Source organism: Python bivittatus, unplaced genomic scaffold, assembly GCF_059951505.1.
Source record: "Python bivittatus isolate LINGU-HERP-01145 unplaced genomic scaffold, Pbiv_v1 ctg000080_np1212, whole genome shotgun sequence".
NCBI lineage: Eukaryota > Metazoa > Chordata > Lepidosauria > Squamata > Pythonidae > Python > Python bivittatus.
Window position 1 is genome coordinate 67,525,022 of NW_028277035.1, and position 23,504 is coordinate 67,548,525.

General features: G+C 39.6%; 1 protein-coding gene across 2 annotated transcripts; it reads right to left on the bottom strand.

The window, feature by feature from the left end:
* Window positions 1-895: 895 nt before the first annotated feature.
* Window positions 896-21,543, bottom strand: THUMPD3 (THUMP domain 3 tRNA guanosine methyltransferase). 2 transcript variants are annotated; one of them, XM_007436353.4, is made up of 10 exons: window positions 21,360-21,543; window positions 16,980-17,264; window positions 16,030-16,107; window positions 14,684-15,178; window positions 13,323-13,453; window positions 12,025-12,094; window positions 9,614-9,729; window positions 9,344-9,451; window positions 5,207-5,330; window positions 896-2,484 (listed from the first exon to the last, which is right to left on the bottom strand). In XM_007436353.4, the coding sequence occupies exons 2-10, from the start codon at window positions 17,235-17,237 to the stop codon at window positions 2,353-2,355; spliced, it is 1,512 nt and encodes a 503-aa protein (XP_007436415.2). In that variant the 5' UTR covers window positions 17,238-17,264; window positions 21,360-21,543; the 3' UTR covers window positions 896-2,352. The 2 variants fall into 2 exon arrangements, with proteins under 2 accessions (XP_007436415.2, XP_025027718.2); XM_025171950.2 differs by lacking the exon at window positions 21,360-21,543 and adding an exon at window positions 21,206-21,349.
* Window positions 21,544-23,504: the final 1,961 nt, after the last annotated feature.

Sequence of the window (23,504 nt, forward strand, 5' to 3'; positions counted from 1 at the left end):
TCATCTGTATGTCTTCCTGTATCTGGGCGTTCAACGACCCATTTAACTTTCCACTGGGAGTCGATGTTGAAGTTGTTATGCAGATGTTGTGGAAATACCAGTGGGGGCTTCCTAGATTTAGGCCTTCCAAGGGATAAGTAGGGAAGGTCAGCATGCATTGGAAGAAGTGGGCTGTTCATGATTTTTCTATATTCTCTCACTAGTGCATCTTGCCTTCGCAAAACTGGCGGTGCTATATGGCTCACAACAGGAAGCCAACAGGTGGGAGTGGTTTTAATGCATCTGGTTATAATCCTCATGGTGTCATTAAGTCTGGTGTCTATCTTGCTAATATGGCAACTGTTAAGCCATACAGGGGTGCAGTATTCTGCTGTGAGGTAGACCAACCCTAGTACTGATGTCCTAAGGGTGGCAGCTGAAGCTCCCCATTTTGTTCCACCTAATTTCTGGAGTATGTTGTTCCTAGCATTAATTTTTGCAGCCATGTTCTCTAGATGTATCTTATAAGAAAGAGTCTGATTCAATGTTATCCCAAGGTATTTAAGATAAGAGTTGTAGGGAAGTAAGTTGTTATTCAGGTAAACCTTCAGGGCTTTATTTGCTAGTCTGTTATTAAGGTGGAAACACACAGTCACCGTTTTACTAACACTAGGAGTAAGCCTCCAATCAGTAAAAATTTTCTGAGGATGTTAAGATCTTTTGAGAGGAGGCTGTCTGCCACCTCCATGTGTTTTTCTTGCACTGCTATGGCCAAATCATCAGCGTATCCAAATTTGCATCCCCTTGTTGCTGGCATATCTGATATATATAAATTAATAAATAATAAACAAACAAGTATGCCTAAATAACCTGCCTTACAAGAAACTGTCATTTTATATGTATGAAAATAAACACCAGGAAAAAAAGGACACGTAATCCTGGTAAAAACTTTATTATATACAGGTAAAAATTATGATGTTAGAATTCAGTGAACAGCAACAATATGAGAACCAAAATAACCCCTGCAAAAGCATGGAATAACAAGCTGATGGTGGGAGTTGGGACTGCAGATGTGCTTAAAGAACAGACTTATCTTTCCACTGTACTAATACCAGCGGCTTTATTTCTCACAGAGGATCAGTCAGCAGCCCAGTTTTCTTTAACCTCATGACATGGAGGTATGTTTGGTCTACAGTTTCAAAAATTCCCAGTTATATCCAATTCTGGAATACATAGTTCTAACAGAGAGGCTGCAATAGTATTTTAGGGCTGTATGATAGCCAATGGGATGTCACATAGGTGTGTGTTCTCCTGCTCATTTCAAAAGACAAAGGCCATTTTTCAGACATAAATGAGTTTCAATCTTTTCCTTTTGGACTGAATCCAATGTACATAATTTAAAATAGTTTTTATGATCACTCATTTCAAGTTGCTGAAAAAAAGCTTCGCTTTTGACAGATGAGCTTTAATACATATATATAAACAGTGGACACAATCCATTTATCATATCTGAGTATAGCTATAATCTTGCATAAATCTTGTTAATTTGGACCATGTTCAAGAATCATTACAAGTTACTGTTATTCAACTACTGAGCACATTCTTCAGCTGTTATTTTCAGGTTAAAGTTAACTGTATTATAAATATTCTCATGCATCTTGCAGCTTCAAATCAGCAATAGTACATGTGAAGATTATTACCATATTTTAATTTTAAATCTGAATTAGAACGATGACAATGGAAAAGTATGAGACTTACAGAACACGTTCTCAGCTGTAGCTATGTAGCATATGGCATATGATAGTAAACAAAGGATTTAGTACTTACATTAAGACAGCAGATAAGGAAACAGCACTAGTGAGATCACAGACTGTAATTCAGAGCCCAATTACTTAAAGTTTGTAAAACTCTACTAACTTTATTGCCCCTATTTTGGCATGCCAAACAAAATAAAATGGAGGTGATTCTCCAGTGATAAAATATTATACACCCTCTTACCTAAAGATATTCTAAACTGAACAATACTAAAGGAAACAATCCTCTAACACTTATAGTATTTTGAAGGAGGTCTTCTGAAGCTCCTATTAGCTTTTTCACAAAATCAGGTAACTTGCCTTATGAATATGAAAGCATTTGCACTGACATGGTAACTGTCATTTTCAGGCTCATAGACGAATTGCAAGCCTGATCAACTTATTATATTTCCCTACTTAAGCCCTGAGAGTGCCTTCAAGAATTTCAAGTTGGGTTTGACATGGTAGGTTTACTCGGGAGTTCATTTTGCTGAGCCCACTTAATTCTGAAACAATGACCAATTTGGAATCTCAAGTAAAGCTATCAGATTATGGAAGAGTGCTAGGTATGCCTAAAATGTTACCAACATGATCTTGCCTGCTCAATTATTTCTGAAGTGCGTTTCAGGAGATATACAGCAGCACAGAGGCCTCCAACATTCACCCAGATTGTGTGAGACTTTTGCCACAGGTGTCCCATTTTTGACAATGCCTGAAATACAAAATAATTCAAAGTTTTTCATGAAGATTAGCAAATCAACTTCATTTGGTAAATAAATGCATAAAGTCAAAGCCTTATTGCAACCCTCAGCTGAAATTTCCATTATTTTCAGTCACCAAATAGATACGTAACAGGAAAGCAGTTAGAAAGCCTGATTCTGTTTCTTTTATAAACAGCCTTCCATCTTTAATTCTGAGGCACATTTTCACAATCCAGAACTGTACAGATTATAATTAAGGAAAAAAGGAGGGGGGAATGGAGAAAGAATAGACTATTAGCATTCATTGTGAAGCTGCCTTTTAGTTGTTATGCAAAGACATTAATTAGTGGGTAACCTACATTTTTAAAATGTTTTCTTCTTTCCATCTATAGAGCCCACGGCTATTCTTTTTTGGCCAAGCTAGTAATACAGGATTTACAGTTATTACAGGCAGGTATCTTAACTTGGCTAATGCATACTGAGGATAGTATTAAATGGGAGGAAGAAGGGGAAATATAATTGAAGCTGTCTTTAAAGCTCCTCTTGAAAGATTGTCCAACTTACAGTGCCTCACATGCAAGCTGCAATTTATCCTGGGTAAGATAAATATTATGTCTTATCTAGCTTACTAGTGTAGAATTGTGCTTGTTCTCGTGAATGTGGGATGGATAAACACCAAAAATTACTGCAATGTGCCCTATGTAAGCACTGCTTTTGAAGATGTTTTGGAAGTTTAGTTGGTACAGAATGCTGTGCAGATCTAATGAGAGAGAGTCACTACTGTAAAATAATAGTGAATCTGCAGACATTGCACTGGGTATAGATAGGCTTCTGGGTCCAATTCAGAGTGCTGGTTTTAGCCTGGAATACTTAGGAAACATTTTATCCTGAGAGATTCTGCCCATGTTGCATGGCCAGGGAGGCAATGTTGAGAGTTCCAAATCCTCATGTAGACTTTTTCCACGCATCCGTGACATCCTGGAATACTTTATTATTTATTTATTGGATTTGTTAAGACTGCCTGACTCCACAAAGACTCTGGGCAGCTCCCAGAGGTGCATTTCATCCTTCCACTTCTGGTTTTTCACAAACCAGCAGAAACTATTCTGTTCAGGCAGGGTTTTGAAGCTTAAAAGAGATGGTGGACTGCTACTTCATTGGGATTTCCTTGCATATATTCTGTCTATGAGTGTTTTTATGCATCACGTTTTATTAGCTTTTATGGTATTTTAACATTTGTAAATGGCATGAAATCTCAGAATGTTCCCCAGGTTCTTAGGCCTACAGCATCTTTGTAGAAGATGCAAAGGATCTTGCTGATACAATATTATATTATGATACTCTCCTCTCTAAAATGGCTGAAAGCTTGTTTGGTGGGCACGCTGATATCAATCTAACAGCTTAGGAAGCATGGTGATGGTGGAGAGAAATTGTAAGGCCTACAGGACAGGACAGGCAGTCCTCAACTTACGACCACAATTGGGACTGAAACTTCCATCGCTAAGTGATGCAGCTGTTAAGTGAGTTGCGCCCAATTTTATGACCTTTTTGCCATGGTCGTTAAGTGAATCACCAGGGTCCTTAAGTGAATCTGGCTTCCCTCATTGACTTTGGTTGTCAGAAGCTCCCTGGGAAGGTCACAAATAGCAACCACGTGACCCTGGGATGCTGCAACCATCGTAAATACATGCTGGTTGCCGAGCACCCAAATTTTCATCACGTGATCATGGCAATGCTATGACAGTCATAAGTGCAAGGACTGGTTGCAAGTCACTTTTTTCAGTGCAATTGTAACTTTGAATGGTCGTTAAATGAATGGTCATAAATCGAGGACTACTTGTATGGAAATTCTAGGAGGAAATGTACAGATTGTAGACATTTCAGAGATATTCCTCAAAAAATATTTTGAGATGTGGATGAGGCTGTAGTGGCTTTGTGTCTATTCAGGGCAATACTGAAAACTAAGAAGAATATTTAATAACTGTCAAAGGGCTTGTTTTTTTGTATTCAACTTTGTTTACTGTGTTTTTGTCTTTGTCTTATAACGTGGGACTGTTGTATAATAGATATGAATGCTGAAAGTAATCAATGATTTCAAAATTCCACCAAAATAAAGCTGTGGATTATTTCTTCTCTTAATCAGGAGCAGTTTATTTGCATCTAGGTTAAGAACTGGGTCCTGATGTTGGAAGCTTATTAGCCTTTATTGTGGGCCCTGCATTGGTTACTGTCTCAGTTTCAGGTAAAGTGCTAGTGTTAACCTTTTAAAGCCTTTTATGACACCTGGGTACGAATAGGACTGCCTCCTCCAATCAGATGTGGTACAGCCCGTTAGATTATGTAGGAAGGGTCTCCTTATTGTCTTGCATTTCTTGGATGTCAGGGGGTCCAAAGCTGGAAGGGGTTTTTTCTCTGCAGCAGTGCTGATGCTACGGAATGGGCTTCCCGCTGAGGTCAGACTGGCCCTCTCCCTGGTAGTTCTTAGGAAATGATTAAAAACGGAGTTTTTTCAAAGAGCTTTTCACTTACATCATCTCTGCCTGTTCTTATTGTTTTTCTCTCTTACTATGTTTTTTGTTTTGTGATTTGGACTGTATGTTGTTTTAATTCTGTTACTTTTATTGTGACAATCGCTGAGTGTTGTCAGATTTTGGCAGGATAAAAATCGAATGAATGAATGAATGAATAAATAAATTCACATACCACCACCATAGGCTAGCCATCCATGCCTACCTTGGCAAAGCATTTCCTATCTTCAGTCAACAGCACAGCTCTCCCAGTCTTTGGTCTACAAATTCGGGCCATCTCCATAAGGCTAGAGGGGTAGAGATCCCAATTCTTTTTCTTGGACCCCATCCTACAGTGAAAGGGATTAACAGTAGAAAATGAGTATCTTTAGAATAGTATCTTGAAAATGAGTATCTTGATTTCATCTCCATATTAGGGCCTGTCCAGCAATGGTATTTCACAAATGTTATAATGATTTAAATTAGAATGAGAAACTATAAGGAACCAGTAAGTTGTACTAAATTCTCCAGTTTTTATTCACTTTTTAAGCTAATTATGATATAAATAATCACTGTCCTGGTGTTACATATTCCTATAGTAATGAGCCACACTTCCAATGATTTTTAATCACGTACAGCCAGTTTCAAGTTAGAAGAAAATCAAAAACTCACATAAATGTTAAACTATTTTTAATTAGTATTTTAAACAATAAGTATATTCTACTCAACATATGTAGAAGATTCTAATTGGGTCCAATTGCAGAAGGCTTCTAATTTGGAAGCAGATCATTTATACAGAATCTTAAACTCAGATTTATTGCTTTCAAAACATTATCGCCATCGTGACACAATGCATTTCAGGAAATGTGCTGATAAATTCAAGAAAAGCCTAGTGAAGGAAAAAGAGCTGTATGGAAAATCACAGTACTGTAGACAGAAAATAAGACCATGCTATTCGGTATGTCTTCATAGCCTCAAACCCTGTAATCTCAGAGCTCTATTCAATTCACCATTTTATTCCATTTTATGTTGCTGTAGTCACTGATTTTTTAAAACTAAGTAAACAACACATTCTACTTTTTAGTAATATAGAGAAGATATAGATTAGGTTAAAAAACTTTGTCATACCCATGGCATATTCAGCATTTCTTGCTAATAATATGGATGGTACCAGTTTTGATACATTTTGACCGGCATGCCATAAGGCCAGTCAAAACACAGTTTTACTACAAGCTTGCTCATCCTATTCTATTCAAGAAAGGGTCTCTAATCTAGAGATGACCTTATGATTGGCACTTTTACCCTTCCACGTGGAGGGTTAGTGACTATGGGGTGGTGGACTTTAGATCTTCAGACTGAAGGGTTTTGGGTGAGTTATTGGTGGAGGGTTGCTACCTTGGGATATTGCCACTGCTTTTCCTTGAGTCAGTAATGGGCTGCAGGATGTACCCTGGTTTACCCATGCCTTACAGGTTGGCGGGCTCTTACCCTCTTCCCAGGTGAGAGTGGGATGTGTGAGGGTGGAGTGGGGTGGTGGTGTTGGAGGAAAGTAGAGGCTTCATGTTGGGGCTCTTTGGGTTGGGAGGAGCAAATAGGGTTGAGGGAGATTGGGGGAGCTGGGGGCAGAGGAAAGGGTAGACAAAGCTTTTTCAGTGATGATGGACAGAGGGAGTTATAGTGGAAACTGGGGGTGGGACATACTCAGGGAAGGTAACCTCTATGTTTAGTACCAAGGTCACCTTCTATCCCCCTGTGCTCTGCCTGGTGACCACAGCCTCAGAGGCCATGGTGTTAGGCTGTTGCTGTTCAATGTACAGTCACTTTGTAATAAAACCTGCCTCATCTACAATTTAATTGTGCATGAGAGGGCTGACCTTTTTCACAGTACTGAAACCTGTCTGGCCCTAGTGTGTGTGTGTATTCCCCTCTTGGAGATGAGCCTGGCCATGTTTTGTGTGTGGCATGAGCTGCCAACGCAGGGTGGAATGGAGGTGTAGCTGCAGTCATCCGAGAAACCACAGGGATTTTAGGGATGCTGCTCTGCAGATTGTTGGGTGTGAGGCCCTGTTTGTGAAATTGGGCTGTAAGGATCAGAAGGGACTGTAGCCTAATTTCATAAACAGGGCCTCACACCCAACAATCTCTGTGTTGCACAGTAACCTCCCTACTGGAGCTGCTTCAGTCTATAGCCAGATTGGCAGTAGAGTTTCCCAAGCTTATGTTCTTGGGGAACTTTAACCTGCCATCCTTAGGTGTGGACTTGAAGGCAACTCAGGAGTTCACAGCCTCTAGAGCAACCTGACCGAGTTATCCCAGATCCAACTCACAGTGGGGGCCAAACATTCAACCTGTTTTTTATCTTGGGGCAGTGGTAACATGGACTTGGACCCAGGGGATGTTACTATTAGTCCCTTGTCATGGACAGATCTCCCCTTACTGGTGTTGGAGTTCTCTGGTGCTGCACCTCCCCATGGGAAGGTAGGACCTATCTGAATGGTCCACCCTAGGTGCCTGATGGACCCTACTGGGTTTCAGAGGGAGCTTGGGGTTGTTTTTGAGGCTCTGGTGGCAGCCATGGCTAGAAGGACATTTGCATTGGTTTGTTTTGTGCACCAACAGTGCCTAGACCGGGTGGCCCTTGCTCATGATGACTCAAGCCTTAAATCACCTCCCATTAGGATTACTGTAATGTGCTCTGCATAAGGCTGCCCCTGAAAAGCATTTGGAAGCTGCAGCTGGTCCAGAATGCAGCAGCGTGGGCAGTTTTTGGCATTTCTTGTTATGCCCACAACGCTACTGCTCCATGAGCTGCATTGGCTCCCAATGGACTTCCCGGTGAAATTCAAGGTCCTGGTCATCACTTAGAAATTCCTACATAGCATAGGGCCAGGCTATTCGCAGGATTGCCTGTGTCCCATTGTCTCTGCTTGCCTCAGCAAATCTAGCAGGGAGGGTATGTTCTGGGTCCCATCTATTAAACAATGTCATCTTGTTGGACCAAAGACTCATACCTTCTCTGTGGCAGCACCTGCCCTATGGAGATACAGATGGCTCCAAACCTGTCAGCCTTTCATAAGGCATTAAAAAACTGGTCTCCCGGGCATTTGGGCTGGAATAGTTAGGCTAGTTAATGTGTTTTTTATGAGATGGGTTCTGTGTGTGATCTTGCATGTTATGGTTGTTAATTGTATTTTTTAATCCTTCTCACTGCCCAGTCACTTTTGTGAAATGGGCAGCCACAGAAATTGTTAAAATAAATAAATAAAATTGCCTGCATCTTACCAACTAGGAGGTTAGTAAATGTGATAAGCATGTGCAATGTGCCTATACACACTCAGGATAATTATAAGTGCATGTGATAAAATGAAAATAGAAAAGACCAAGATTTTTTGTTGCTGAATGAACGTGGTTTCAATACAATAGTGAGTGACCAATACAAAGTGTATGTTATGTACAGGTACTCTTTACTTACCAACGGTAACTGGGACTGGGAACGCCATCACTAAGCAATGCAGTCGTAAAGTGCGACATCACATGACTGCTCCAACTTCTGATGGCAGTTCCGGCAGTCCTAGTTGCCATCATTAGGGGAGTCCCACAAGATTGCAGGGTTACACGGTCATGTAATTGCGATTTGCCACTTCCTGCCAACTTCCCCACTGACTTTGCTTGCTGGAAGCCAGCAGTGAAGGTTGCAAATGGCAATCACATGACCATAGGACACTCATGGCATCGTAATTGTGAGCCGATTGCCAAGTGCCCAAATCACGATCACCTGACAGCTGCAACTATGAGGACCTGTTGTAGCAACTACGATGGCACTGGATTCCTCGTAACTTTAAACAGTTGCTGAATGAGTGTACATTAAGTGAGGACTACCTCTAGTTTGATCATGCGTTACAAAACAAATATATGAAGGAAGAGTGAATGGGTGAAAGAGGAAGATGAAAAAAGGTGCAGTTCGATAGTTTTTCATTTCTTTCACTTAACTATTTCTTCTACAATTTTAAGCATTATTATTATTATTAATAATAATGGACATTGCTTACCTCAAAAGAGGACATGATTATTAAATTATGTTTACTTTGAATAATCAAACATGTATTACTAATTAGCTGGTGACATTCAGAAGTATTTCTGGTGTATAATTCCATACCTTGGGATAACTTTTTTGCCCCAATGGCTATTTTTGCATCTCGCAATAATGGTCAAGACCCACATATTTCTTAGTGATCAATAGGGCAGAGGAGGAAACTAAAGAAACATAAAAATCTTGTATTTGGATAGTAATTCCATGATCAGTAATCTCCCCCACCCCCAAAGAAGCAACAGAATCATCCAAACATATTTAATGGATCTTTACCTTTTTCCAAATGGCAGATCTGTTACAATGACATCCACAGAGCCAGTCCTCAGGGGAAGATTGCAGCTATCCCATTGGATGCTATCTATGGGTTTTCCTGTAGAAGTGCTGTTATAAATTAAAAATTCCCATCAGCAGTAAGTTATTTCAAGAAGAAAGAACTGCTCAGATCCGCATATCCATGATTATGAATTGATAAATATTTTCTATTATTTGGATGCTTAAAAAACAAATATGAGATTATACTACTTATTTGTTTTTAATTCTTACCTTTCTTTACTTTCAGTTTGCTTCAGTAAAGAGGAGATATTGTTTGCTGTTTTCTTCACAGCTTGTGAATGGTTATCCCCAGCAATATGATAACAATTTGGCCATACAGTAACCCCCTGTCAATGAGAAACAAAGTGAACTTGGCAATGTAGCAATCCATCTGAAACCTATTTCTGAAAAACAATTTATATTATATGTTTTCATAAGGAAAACTGAGACTGATAGTTCATCACTATCTATAGCAGTCACTTCAGAGATGCCCTGGAAAGGGATTTGCTTGCAACAACCCACTTGTACTGTTGGGAGGCAGCCAATGGCAGAGCAGCCTGCTTACCTGCCTGACTCTAAATTGCCAGAAGCGTTATTTGTTGTGTACGTAAGAGCCTGCCCATAACTAAGTAGTATATATTTAGTATAAACCTAACAGGTTAGGTTACTTGAGTATATGAGATCAAGATTAAGAGTTTCTTCCCTGTCTCCTGGCCTTATGACTATACTGCTGTCCTTGACTTAGGACAGCAACTGGGACTGGAATTGCATCGCTAAGAGATACAGTCATAAAGCATGATGTCACTTGACCACATCGCTTAGCGATGGCAATCCTGTCAGTCCCAGTTGCTGTCATTAACCGAATCCCACCAATCGTTAGGCAAGGACCACTCCAATCCAAGCCACTCCCAGCTTGATCCCTCCCAGCCCTGAGCCTTGGTAAGGTAATGGACTGCTTCATCTTCAACTCCCCTCACCTACCCATCTCTTCCCTTTCGGCTGCCTTGCACTCTGTCACCTCTGCCAGCCCCTCCAGCCTGTTGCTCCTGCCACCCTGTGCTTGCTGGCCCTGCCTGCTTTGCCACCTCCAGCTGACTTTCGCCATCTTCTTCCTGCTGCTGTTGCTAAGGTGCGCCCTGCCTGGCCTTTCACAAGGCAGCTGCTGGCTGCACTAGGCCTTCTTTCCAAGGCTGTGCCCACCCCTTGTCCAAATCGTGTGTGGTCTTGTGAGGTTTTAGAAGCCTTGCAGGGGCCACAGGACCAGCAAGCACAGGGTGACAGGGGCAGCAGGGCCAGCGGAGCGCAGGGAGGCCAAAAGGGCAGAGATGGGGGGAGGTAGGCGGGTAGGGGAGCTGAAGCACCCCTGTGATTGTAAGCCTGGGCAGGCTGCCAAGCACCAGAATTTTGATCACGTGACCATGGGGGCACTGAGGCAACTGTAACTTCAGGGGCTGGGCTAACTACCATTTGTTCAGCGCCTCCATAACTTCAAACGGTTGCTGAACAAATGGTTGTAACTTGGGGACTACCTGTAGTATAATCAGATCTGAGCTCAGGGTAGAGTAGAGAGCAACCTGTTCTTCTGGTTTTCTATCATCTATCTGCTACCCCCTTCAGTCAGGCAGTACAAAGACAATTCCTTTTTCAAATTGAGCTACAACGTGCTACTGAAGTACAACACACAGTACTGCAGTCACTGAAAGTTTAGGTAAGCCCTAGACGCGACACCTCCAAGAATCAGGATGCTGTAAGGATTCTAAGAAGACACTAAAGAAACACGTACTTAATAGTAGTAGTGATTTACATTATACAGTAATACCTCGGTTCACGAACGCTTCTGTTCATGAACAATTTGGTTTGCGAACAGCAGCGTTCGCAAAATTTTGCTTCCGTTCGTGAACTCCGCATCGGGTGACGAACACGACCCACAGCCAACTTTTCTGCTCTGACACGTGGTCATGGCTTCCTCTAGGTGAGATTGCAGTCACAGACAGACACTTGCTGTGAAGCGTTTTGGTGTCGCTTCAAGCAAGGTTAGTGTTCTCTCTCTTCATACTGTACTGTACTGTACTTTGTTTCATATTTTTGTGGTTAAAAAAAAAACATGGTTCAGAACGAATTAACCTTATTTACATTGAACCTTATGGGAAAATTTGATTTGGTTGGAGACCAATTTGGTTGGTGATCACATTCGTAGGGGTCAGAACTGATTAACCTTATTTACATTGAACCTTATGCAGAAATTTGATTCAGTTTGCGACCAATTCAGTTTGCGACCAGAATCGTGGAACGAATTAAGTTCGTGAACCGAGGTACCACTGTATATACAAAGCCCAGAGAAAATCTAAGATGTGCAGGCTACCCCTCATGAGCAAGGAATAACTGAAGTCTGAACTCTGACTTCCAAGTAAACATCTTTAAAATGGCTGTATAGCCCCATTTTATAATAGGCCATATTTCATAACAGTTAACAAAGCTATGCCAACATGCCAGGGCATCTCTGCATCCTGATAAGACTAATATGGCGTACTAATCTCAGCTTCAAGGCTGGAAGCTGAAGTTGCCACTAGACATGCATATCTTCTCAGAAATAAAAAAGACCCAATATGCTTGAGGGCAGGGAAGCAGGGAGAGAGCAGTACCTCTATTGGTATAGCACCTGTCCCACACATGGGATCAATTATTACATCAGCTGGCTGAGGATCACACAATCTAAACAAAATCAGAATGAAAAGAAGCAGAATATAGTGTTAGGACACAAAGGAAACACCCACTGACTATATCAAGGACTTTGTGAAGAGCAAAATAAGAAAACAACAAACAAAGACTGAAAGCAAAAACCTGAAATATATACAAGTTTAATATCAATAGCTTTTTCATCCCCCTTCCCCCACACCTCAATAGTAGGTAGCACCCAGGACATTTTAGAGGTTTTTTTAAGAGCGTCAATAGGCACAAAAATGGAGAATGACAATAAAAAGCAGTTCTTCTCACACCACATAGTTAATCTGTGGAATCCTTCCCAGAAGATGTGGCAATGACTCTGAGGTTTGGATGGCTTTAAAAGGAACTGAATAAATTTATGGACATCTATGAAGGTCTATTAGTCTTGAGAGTCAAGTATTATTTTTGGACATGGGCAAAGATACCACTTGCAGGAGAACAATGGCAGAAGATATGTCTTCACCTGCTTGTGAGCAACACAGAGGCATCTGGCTGGTCGTCAAGAAACAAAATGCTGGACTAAGATGGAATTTGGCCTGATCTGGCAAGACTATTCTTATATTTTAAGATGAATCTGATTTTTTTAAAAATCCCAAACACATTTTCTATTACTGGAAACATAGCCGTTTGCATGCAGAGACCATCTTACATAAAAGGGAGGGCTCCTTCTACCCATGGAAATTCTAATCTAGGAAAGCGTTTCTGCTCGGGAACAAGTGACAAGACAAACTTTCCATTACATCTCTGCCTATGTAAGTCTTCTCTTCCATAAAGATCCACTCTAAAGAGAGTTTCCTAGAATAGTGGGAAAGTGCTTCAAGTGCTCTGGAGGAAGAGAATCAGTAAAGATCACCCATCTCTAGCTGCTCTCACCCGCAAGAGCATTCCACTCGGGGAATGCTCCTATCATCAGAAAAATACCTAGACTCAACCTATCAGAAGCAGTTGTTTTTACACTATGGTACCAATAGGCTGTAGTTCTTCATATAAAAATGCAATGAAATCACTTATTGAAACTTATTTTTTAAATGAAGCAAAAGAAACCCAGAAGAGAACTGCAGTGCAATAAAATATCTTGTGGAATAGTTTTAAATATCATAATGTATAGAATACTAAAACATATACACACTAGAGTTGAATATATGGTACATTGCAGAGTTTATAGTAATATGCCGCATGATTTTGGTCCAAAATTCAAATAAATCTTCACACATACCTCAGCATTCCATATGCAAGAGTGGAACGAAGAGTTGTGGGCCCAAAATGCGTAATATTTCTTCTATGAAGACTTTCCTCTGTTAATGCAATCCCCACTATTACTTCATTATTGTGGATATTGAGAAGAACCTTGAGTAAAGCAGGTTAGTGTTTAAAATACAAACATTTTAAATGATTTTAGCAGTAAATAACCAATGATAGATAATACCATCTCATTATAGTATAAGATATACTAATATAGGATTTTCTAAAAATTTCTCCATCACAGGCATGTATCATGTTAGAGAGGGACCTATGGATTGTAGAAAAACTGTTGTCTGTCATAACTTTTGGACAACAACTTCCACAATTTGTTGCTATTAGATACGTTGACTAAGGCTAATCAAAGTTGAAGCACAAATTACCGGGGGAGTATCAGATTGCCTATTCATGGTCTAACCCAGTGGTGGGTAACTTCTGGTGTTCAAGGTTTGCACTTTCTAACTGGTGAGGGCTAAAAAATGAAAGGGCCACACCTTACATGCGGATAGGACTGGCTGTTCATTCAAGTCCTGCAGGTTTTGTTTAAAATATGATATGCCGATCTTAGGAATTATAATGTAGTTTCCGTAGCTATTTCACCCCCGAATGGGAAACTATGCTATTCATTTTCAGCAGTCATGTTCAGAAGGTCCTCTATGGTTAGCAAAAGGAAACCTGGAGCCACATATGACCCTGGGGCCAACAGGTTGCCAGCTCCTGGTCTAGACCCTCCATAAACACAGTTCTATTTGGGGGGTAAAACCCTGTCCTTCCTCGCTGCAGTGTACACTATTCATGCACCAGGATCTTCTGGGTGAATACCAGCTGTCTGAATACCTGAAATAAAGCAAAAGAGCTCAAATGCTACCCAATTGGTGACCCCACTATTTTGTGTTCTTTTAGGTGTCACAGGAGCTGTGAATAGGAGTAGGATATTTTAGTTTCTGACAAACTAAAATGCATTTGTACTGCATCTAAATCAAAATAACTGTGATTACTCCTAAATATGTTACTTGGAATACAGCTGCTTCATACTTGATTTTTGAAGTTAGACTATCTGAAATAACCCAAATTATCCAATGAATCAGGATCAGATAAAACACAGGGTAGCATAGTATTAGAAATCAAAGTTTTCAAGCTCTTTTCAGTTGCATCAGAGAAAGGTGGGAGCCCACAAGCCGAAAACTTAATGTAGTTCACTCCCATAATAAATCATGATTTACAGTACTATCTGAAGTAGCCCATTGCTCAGACACATACAGAGTTAAATCTTACTGTATTTTAAACTATTCTTCCCACTGAACATGTAAGAAAAGACTGTCAAAGAATGAATTTTACCTCCACATCGAAATTGGTCATGTCTGCTTTCCACTGAAAGAAGTCTTGTACAGCTCCTCCAAAATCTCTTGCTGCTTCATCTGATTTAAAGTTGTGGTTATCACCAGCTCTATTGCAAGTTACCCGGAACTTCAGTGTTTCAGCTTCCATTTCATGCTTCTTGCCATCACCTGCTTCATTTTGGTTTTCACTGTTGGATGTTAACTCTTCTTTGGGTTCAGACTGTTCATCATCATCTGACGGTACTGTTTCATTAGCATTTTCTGGGTCTTGGACTTCAGCAGATTTGAAATCATTTTGTGCAGGTTTTTGCAATTCTTCATTTCCTTCTTGATTCTTGTTTTTCTCTAGCTTCTTCTTTGCATGACTCTGATGGCTGCCCTTATTTCGTCTAGTTTTTCTTTTCTTAAGGCTTGTATTTAACTTCCATACTTCCAAAGAGTTGGTCCAAGGGAGTTTCTTAACCAACCCCTCTAAATCCTTTAGAGTTTCTTCCTATAACAATTTAATCAAAGTTCCGAGACAAACTCATTTTATACAGTTAAACATTTCCAATATCTGCTAAATTTCTGAAAATGAATTCATTTTTGGAGAGCAGAGGATGGTCTGCTGATACCTATGCATTCTGTCAGTACTGATCAGAGGACTGGCTTCAGGAATGTTCTCCAATTAATGCTTAGCTAATACCCACTAGGAGCATAGTCTTTTTAATTTGGTGCAAATAATACAGACTGCCTCTCTCAGGAAGGGCCATATGTTAAGTAGTTTTAAAATTTGAGTTAAGTGGTACTGAATCTGCTATTGTTTGGGAGCTTTTTTAGCTTTTTCTATGGCTATATTTTTTTATTTTAGTTTTAGATGGTTCTATTCTCCCCATTTTTAGCTATTTATGCTTTTCATTTCTGTATTGTTTTGATACTGTGTATTAAGCATCTTTGGTTTTCCTCTTAAAAAGAATGGTGATGTATATTTCAAAGAGGAGGCTCTATTCCTGCAGTTTAGATCAATGCCCTTCAAGTCTTCGTTTTTATGAACTGTTATAAAATCAACATAGATTTTAGGAACTGCCGCCTAAGTTTGCTTATTTTTCTCTTCCCTCTCTATTTCTTCTTGCACTGGATTTATTAGATTGCACATCTAAAAATAGAAATAAAGCTTGTTAATTTTAGAAGCTTTGGGGAATGATAAAGTATCAATACTACCCCCAAATAATAGAATAAATAAATATCATAATTTCTTATATGATTTTGCCTATGGCAAAATCTCAAAACCCACTAATTATTGAACTATTTTTGTAATTTAAAAATTGAATTTGCTTAGAAATATGGAGTAAAAAAATAACTTACCTTAGTTTCTTTGAACTGATAATCTCTGAATTCTTGAACAACGACAAATAAATTGTCAACTGATCTTAACTGGTGAACCTGGATGAAATTATAGGTAAGTCTTATTTTTGGACCAACCTCTTATTTTGTCTACAGTACAGGTTTAAGGTAACATCTACATCCAGCTTCAAAACTTCTAATCTTCAAACGTGACAGATGTATAGTACACTGTACAGTTTTAGTTTGTACAGCTTCAAAACTGTACAAGCTAAAACTGCTGCATTCCATAGTACTATATTTTTTTAAAAAAATGAGGGTTCTTTTTATAAAGAATATAAAGCTACTAAATAAATTTAAAAAATACTAGCAGGTATAGATACATTATGACCTTACGTAATTTGACATAATGTGCTGCACTATGGTATAATGTGCTGTACTATGCCAATACCAGCTTGGCTGGCTTCAAAAACGGTTGGACCAATTCATGGAAGTCATGAGGATCAATGCCGATTAGCCTTGATAGCAGAGTGATTACCCCTGAAGGCCATCGGGTGGGAAATTAGTGGGCTTCCTTGTGCAGGTGGTTGGATGCTGTGAGGACTGACTGCTGGACTATATGGATCAGTGGTCTGATCCATCAGGGGACTGCTTATGCTTTTAGTCTATGTTCTTAATCCACCCACTGTGATTTGTAGCCATACAGCTCTAGCTTTTACAACAAACCATGATTAAACAATATATGTCTTAGTAAAGCATATGAACCAAGTCCCAGCAAGTGAATTCGAGATCATCCAGTATAATCAGTGAAGTAACATTATAGAATTTCTTGCTATGAGCTGGAATGATTTTTAGGCTGTAAATCTGAAATCTGTAGCCATTAGGAATGTGTACATGTGAGTAACCTCAAGGAATATTGCAGTCTCAAAACAATATAGAAATAGCAAATTGCATAAGCAACAAAATTTCCAAACCTTTGGAAGACTTATAACTGGAATTTCAAAGTAGATCTTTCCACGGCCCTTGCTAATTCTAGACTTTGATCCTAGTTTCTCTTGTACTTCATCAGCCGCAGTCAGCTCAAACCCAGTTGGTATAGTAGCTCCAATAGTGATCACAACATCTTTAGGACTTGCACTGGGAAGGTCTTCTTTATTCTCACCTAATGGTGTACACGTGTCACTGAGGTTCACTTCAGATAACACATCAGCAGCCTTTGCAACTTCAGACATTCTGGCAGCGTGGTAGCTTTTAAAGACCTTCCATAAAGAAAATATAAACAAATAATCAAACATTTAAAATGATTTACTTGCTATAGTCTCTGAAACAGAATAGTAGTAAAATCCAAAGCCAGTACAAGTTCTTGTATTTTTATTCATGTAAAAACTTCTGTTTATAACACATAGCATATCTTTTGATGTAAGGTTATTTGATGGTATTTATTCAAAAGCAATTATACTAAATTCAGTGAGCTTGTAAGATCATCTAATGAGGCCCTCCTCCAGGTTCCCTCACTAAAGGAGGTGAGGTGGACCTCTACAAGGGGGAGAGCTTTTTCTGTGGTGGCACCTCATTTATGGAATTCCTTCCCCAGAGAGGCACCCACATTAGCATCATTTTGCTGTCAGACTTTTAATTGTATATTAATTCATATTGTTTCTGAATGACCGCCTTGTTGCTACCTAGTTTATATGGTGCTTTTATTTTGTACAGGTAGTTCTCACTTAATGACTGCCCTGCTTAGCAAATGTTCCAAGTTATGACGGTCCTGAAAAAGTAACTTTACAACCAGTCCTTGCATACTTATGACTATCGCAGCATCTCCGTGGTCACATGATCGAGATTTGGGCACTTTCCAACTAGTGGGTGTTTATGACCATCACAGGATCCCATGGTCACATGATCGTCATTTGCATGCTTCACAGCTGACTTCCAACAAACAGAATCAATGGAGAAGCCGACAAGTCATGGTCACGTGATGTCTTGCTTAATGACCATGGTGATTTCTTTAATGACCACGGGGAAAAATGACATTGTAAATCCATTGCAGTCATGTGGTATCTCACTTAATGACTGTGTCACTTATTGATGGAGGTGCCCGTCCCAATTGTGCTTGTTAAGTGAGGACTACCTGTATTTTATTTGATTTTATTGTATATATTTTTATTCAGGTTGTATTTTTAGTGTGTTTTATTAAAACCACCCAGAGTGTTTTGGCTACTGGATGGTCTAAAAATTTTAATAAATAAAATAAATATCTTGACCTGGCATATGGAAAACTGCAACTTGGAATGTAAAAAGAATAAATGATGAAGAACATAAATTAAGAAATGAAATGAAAAATAGATATGTGTCTGTGAAATTAAGAGAAAAAGAGAAGGTGCTAATGGATCTAAATGAAGATGGACTGATCTTATGGAGCTGATGCTGTTAGGTAACATGAATAGGTGGATGGGATGAGAATACAGAAAAAGTGATTGGGCAATTCAAAGATGCGATAATATATGAGAATGGTGATTGGTGAGTAACTGCTTAGAAAAGATCTGTTTCTTTTGGATACATGGTTTAAGTATATTTATATATACACATAAAAAGAAATGAATAAAAAGCATTGATGTTTTAATCGGTAGGATTAGGGATTAAGAGGGTTAAAGAAAAATGTAAGAGTGGTGAGAGGTTCTGAATATGGGACAGATCATTATTTGGTACTATCAAGAGTGGATTTTGGAAAAAAAAATACATGGCAAGAAAGGAGAGTTGTGAAAAAAAGAGTGAAAAAAGGACTGCAAGAAGGGAAAACAGCAGAAAAAGTATTAGAAGACAAATTAACTTTCCACAGAATTACTGGAAAATGAGCATAAGAAAAGAATTATAATAATTGGAAGCATGCAAATGGAAGTTTGGTGGAATGATAAAATGAAATAGGCTGTGGATGAGGAAAAACTACAAATAAGAGAATTATTCTTGTGAAGAAAAATACAAGGATAAGAGAAAGCTACTTTATAATGCACATAAAAAGATGGTTGCAAAAATGTACTCAAAGAAAGCAAGGAACAGTTATGGTTAAAAGAGGCAGAGAAAATGCGGACTGATTTTGATAGAAACAAAATATTGTTTTGGAAGTGAATGAAGAGGGCTAAACAAGGAGTGCATGCAGAGGAATTAAAAATGATGAAATTAAGATAAAACTAATGTGCGGGGGAACACTAAAATGCTAAAATAATACTTTAGAGATTTGAACGACAGCAATATGTTAAGAGTGGAAGTAAAGAAGTACTCTTGACATTAATAGCATAAATATTAACATTCATTAATGCCAAAGGGAAAAAAATGATTAAAAGGAAAACATAATGCTGTGAGAGGGTTGAAAAATGATTGTAGGAGCTGACAATGTAAACAGAGAAATATTATGGTACAGATGTGGCCTGCTTATAGAGCGTCCTGGCATCATTTTTAACATGTGTGAAGACTGCATCCATGCCTGGAAATTGGAAGAATACTGTTGTTATTCTTCCATACAATGGAAAAGGTAGCAAAAGTAAATGCAAAAATTACAATGGGTTTAGTTTATTATGTGTCCCTAGGACATGTTTGGCAGAATTCTGACTGAAGAGGTAAAGTAATAATGAGCAGAATTTTGAAAGTAAAATGTCCCTTTAGGCCAGAGAAGTGGTGTCCTTATCAGATTTTTGCTCTTCAGCAGGTCACTTAGAAACTTATGAATGTGAGAGTTTATTTTATGTTTGTTGATTTCGAGAAAGCACGATAAAATGAATAGGCTTGAATTATGGAATATTTTGAACAAATATGGGGTTGAAGGTTAGTGACTAATACACTAAGAATGATAAATGATGGAAATAGTGTGTGCATGAAACTAGAATGTTTAGCAAATGTGGAGTCCTTGGGGTTCTCTGAGCTTGGTTGTTTTCTTGCAAACGTTTCATTACCTGGCTAGGTAACATCTTCAGTGCTAGAATGGAATGGGGTTTGCTCTCTGTTTATATACTGTGGCTTGCCCTGCCAGTGTTGGTGTGGGTTTTGTTTTGTTCTATTTTTTTCCTCTGGTAGTTCCTTGATTAAGGTATTGTTTATTGCTTGTATGTCTGGTGGTAATCTTGGTGTTAATCTCTGCTTATCTGGGTGATGACTGCTGGTGAGATGTTCTGGTCTTTTGTTTTCCTTTCTTTTGTCTCCTTTGAATAGTGTGTAGACGTTGTTTATCTCTATGTGCCTGTTGATAGCTGCGTTGCCTGAATACCAAGCTTCCAAGAATTCTCTTGCATTTTTGGATTTAGCTTGGTCTAAGATGCTGACCCAGTTAAAACTATGGTTAAGTTGCTTCTATTGGTTTAGCAAATGGTTCAACACTAAGCACGGAACAGACAAGGATATGTAATATCCACTTGGTTGTCTAATGTACTTATGGATAAATACATAGATAAAGATTGTGGGGATGTTATAGATATGTTAGCTGTGCACGTGTAAGTCCTTTTGTACACAGATGATGCCATGTTATTGGTTGAAAACTCAACTGATCTCCAGTGAATGTTAGATAAATTGTATAATACAATGGGGAATGTGGATCTGAAAATTAATGTATTAAAAAAAAAGGGTAGTAGGTTCCACGTAGCCTGTTGTAAGAAATAAATGCTCGTTGGAAAAAGCAAAAATACCTACATATAAAAGTGTTCTTTTGCCTGTTTTTTTACTTAAAAATGACAGTCTGGTATCTCAGAAGAAAGATAAAAGTTGGATGCAGTGGGAATGGATTACTTAAGAAGTATGTGTCGTAAAAAGAAATTAGGATTAAGAGTGGGGTACAAATGTGAACTGAGTATAAAAGCACTTGACTGTACTAAAGAAGCACACTGAGGTGCTTTGGCCATACAGAGAAAACAAATGAGGATCAAACTGCAAAGCAGGCATATGAAGAAAGAATGGATGGGTACAGAGGAAGAGGAAAATCAAGAAAGTCACGACTGGAGGGAGCTGACAAGGCCCTCAAACAGAGAGACATTTAAAAAAAGGTGAAACAAGGACAGTTTGCAAGGACAGGAAGATACGGAGGATGAAAGACGTTGATCTGTAATATTACTTTCCTTAGCTATCGCCTTGCTTCTTTGATTCACCATTTCTTTTCCCTATTCTGACTTTGCGTAAACTGCTTACCCCGACAGGGAATACCGTGATGGGCACGTACCTCGGTATGCTGGAAAGAAATCGGGCTGCTTTGGTTTTTTCAGCCAAATTTAAAAAACACCCCCCACCTCCAGTCCCGACCGACGCCAAGTGGGTAACTTCTGAAAAGAAAAGGTTCTCCCTCCCCCCCCGGTCGGGTCTGCCTGCCCGCGTACCCTGTAGCCCGAGGCACTGCGACGGAGCGGGGAGAAAGAACCGCCGTCACGCCGGGAGAAGCCGAGGCCTGCGCGGGGCGCCCCAACTTTCACGACGGCCCGGCGCTCCTTCTCCCCTCGCGCCTGGGCACGAGGAACCCCACAGCCTCTTCCGGAAAAAGGAGCACGACGGCGCCTGGGCGCTTCCTGACGAAAGAGTCCGCGCGACGAGCGGGCGTTGACTCGGCTCGTCCCCTGCGCGGAGAGAGCGCCGCTTAGCGGGCGGCTCCACCTCCATGACTCTGGGAACCTGTGTTGCCATAGAAACTGCGGCAGCCCAGCGCGAGGATTTCACCAGGGAGGGATATGGCGTCTATTGCAGCTCGACGGGGCTCGTTTCTTCCTGCTGGCCGAAAGACTGCGCTTTTTTCCCTAAGTTGCAGCAGCATCCGGGCCATTTTTACTAAGGTACTAGCCCTTAGTAAGGAAACTTAGTGGGGGTTTTTTTCCCCCTTAAAAGTCCATTAGGTGAAATGGACCAGGCTTAGAGTGGCTGGGTTGAAAGAATCGGGATGACCTATAAGTGGCAGCAAATAAAATGAGTGGTTTTTCCTAGCTCCTTGCTGCAGCCTAAAGGGCTGGATTCACGTAATACACTAAACCACAAATGAGGAAGCCGCATTTTAACCTAGTGCAGTGTTTCTCAACCTCAGCGACTTTAAGATGTGTGGACTTCAACTCCCAGAATTCCCCAGCTGACTGGAGAATTCTGGGAGTTGAAGTCCACACATCTTAAAGTCGCTGAGGTTGAGAAACACCGATCTAGTGTATTGCACAAGACCAGGGGAGCGTCCCAAGTCTGTCCCTGCTTTTTTCCTTTCTCGGTAGCAAGATCCACAGACAGAAAAATTATGATGCATTTGTATGCATGTTTTTATCATTATAATAACAAAGAGAACCGAAATCAATCCATGTGTGGTTTGATTCAGTGCCCAAGCTTCCAGATGACTAAATGGAACTAAGAAAAATCTGATGTATTTAACTCTAAGCTATTTATCTCCCATATCCAAATACACAAAATATCTAGCAGCAAAATAAAAAGTAATGGAAAGCTGTATACAAATAAATTAAATGAATAACCTAGATTAAGTTTTGTCTATGCAAGCACAGAAGTTATGAGCGTTAACTTTTCTCTCTTTCCCTTGAGGAATCTTTATTTTTACTCTTCTCTGAGTGAAGAATAATTTCAGCTGCAGGAGGGATTGCTGAAGAGAGGCAGGCAGGCAGGCAGGCCACGACCATCCTGGCCATCTGCTGACCAGGATTCTAACTGCTTTTCTTAGGACCATCGCCACCAACTGTTCGGTAGAAAGAATCCTAGAAGTGTCTGTTTATTTTAAAATAATATTTATTGCATTTTAAAATTAGAATTGTTGGTGCTGATTGTAAGCTGATTTCAGAAGATTCTTATCCCAAAAGGTGGAATCAAAGCAATTGCAAAGGATAGATTTTCCCTTCCCCAATACATTCAATAGCTGTGATGCTACCACCAAAGATACATTCTTCCTGCATCCACACACCTATCTCTAGTTTGTTAATTCCTAAGCATAAAACAACTTTTCCAACTTGAAGCCTTTCAGATGTCTTGCACCAATAGCCATAATTCCCAGCCAGCAGAGTCCTCAACTGTGCTGGCTGGGGATTTTATGGGTGCTAGGATAAGGTTTTCTATACCACTGAATATATTTGATTATATTTACTACTGTTCTGGATCTGTTTTCATCATTGTAATTTATTTTATTTCCAATTTTATTTCACCTTTCAGTCTAACCTTCCATTGTAAGTCATATAAGAACCATATGTGCTCATTTTTAAAAACATGTAACTTGATGTGTGCTGATTTTTAAAAACATGTAACTTATTAAATATCAATACTTGGTCATTAATAAAATATAAACCTGACAGAAATAAAAGATGCTGATCTAGGGAAAAAGCCCTAGCCCTCTTCTTCCTTCTTGGTCATCTAAATAACAAGGTTCAGATCTGTCCCACTACTCAATCAGGACACATTTTTTAAGAGTCTACAGTCTGGTCAAGCACACAAAGAACACATTTGGCAATATTTCCTTGAGCAAGCCCCAAGCACAGGGTCAAGCAAGCTTACAT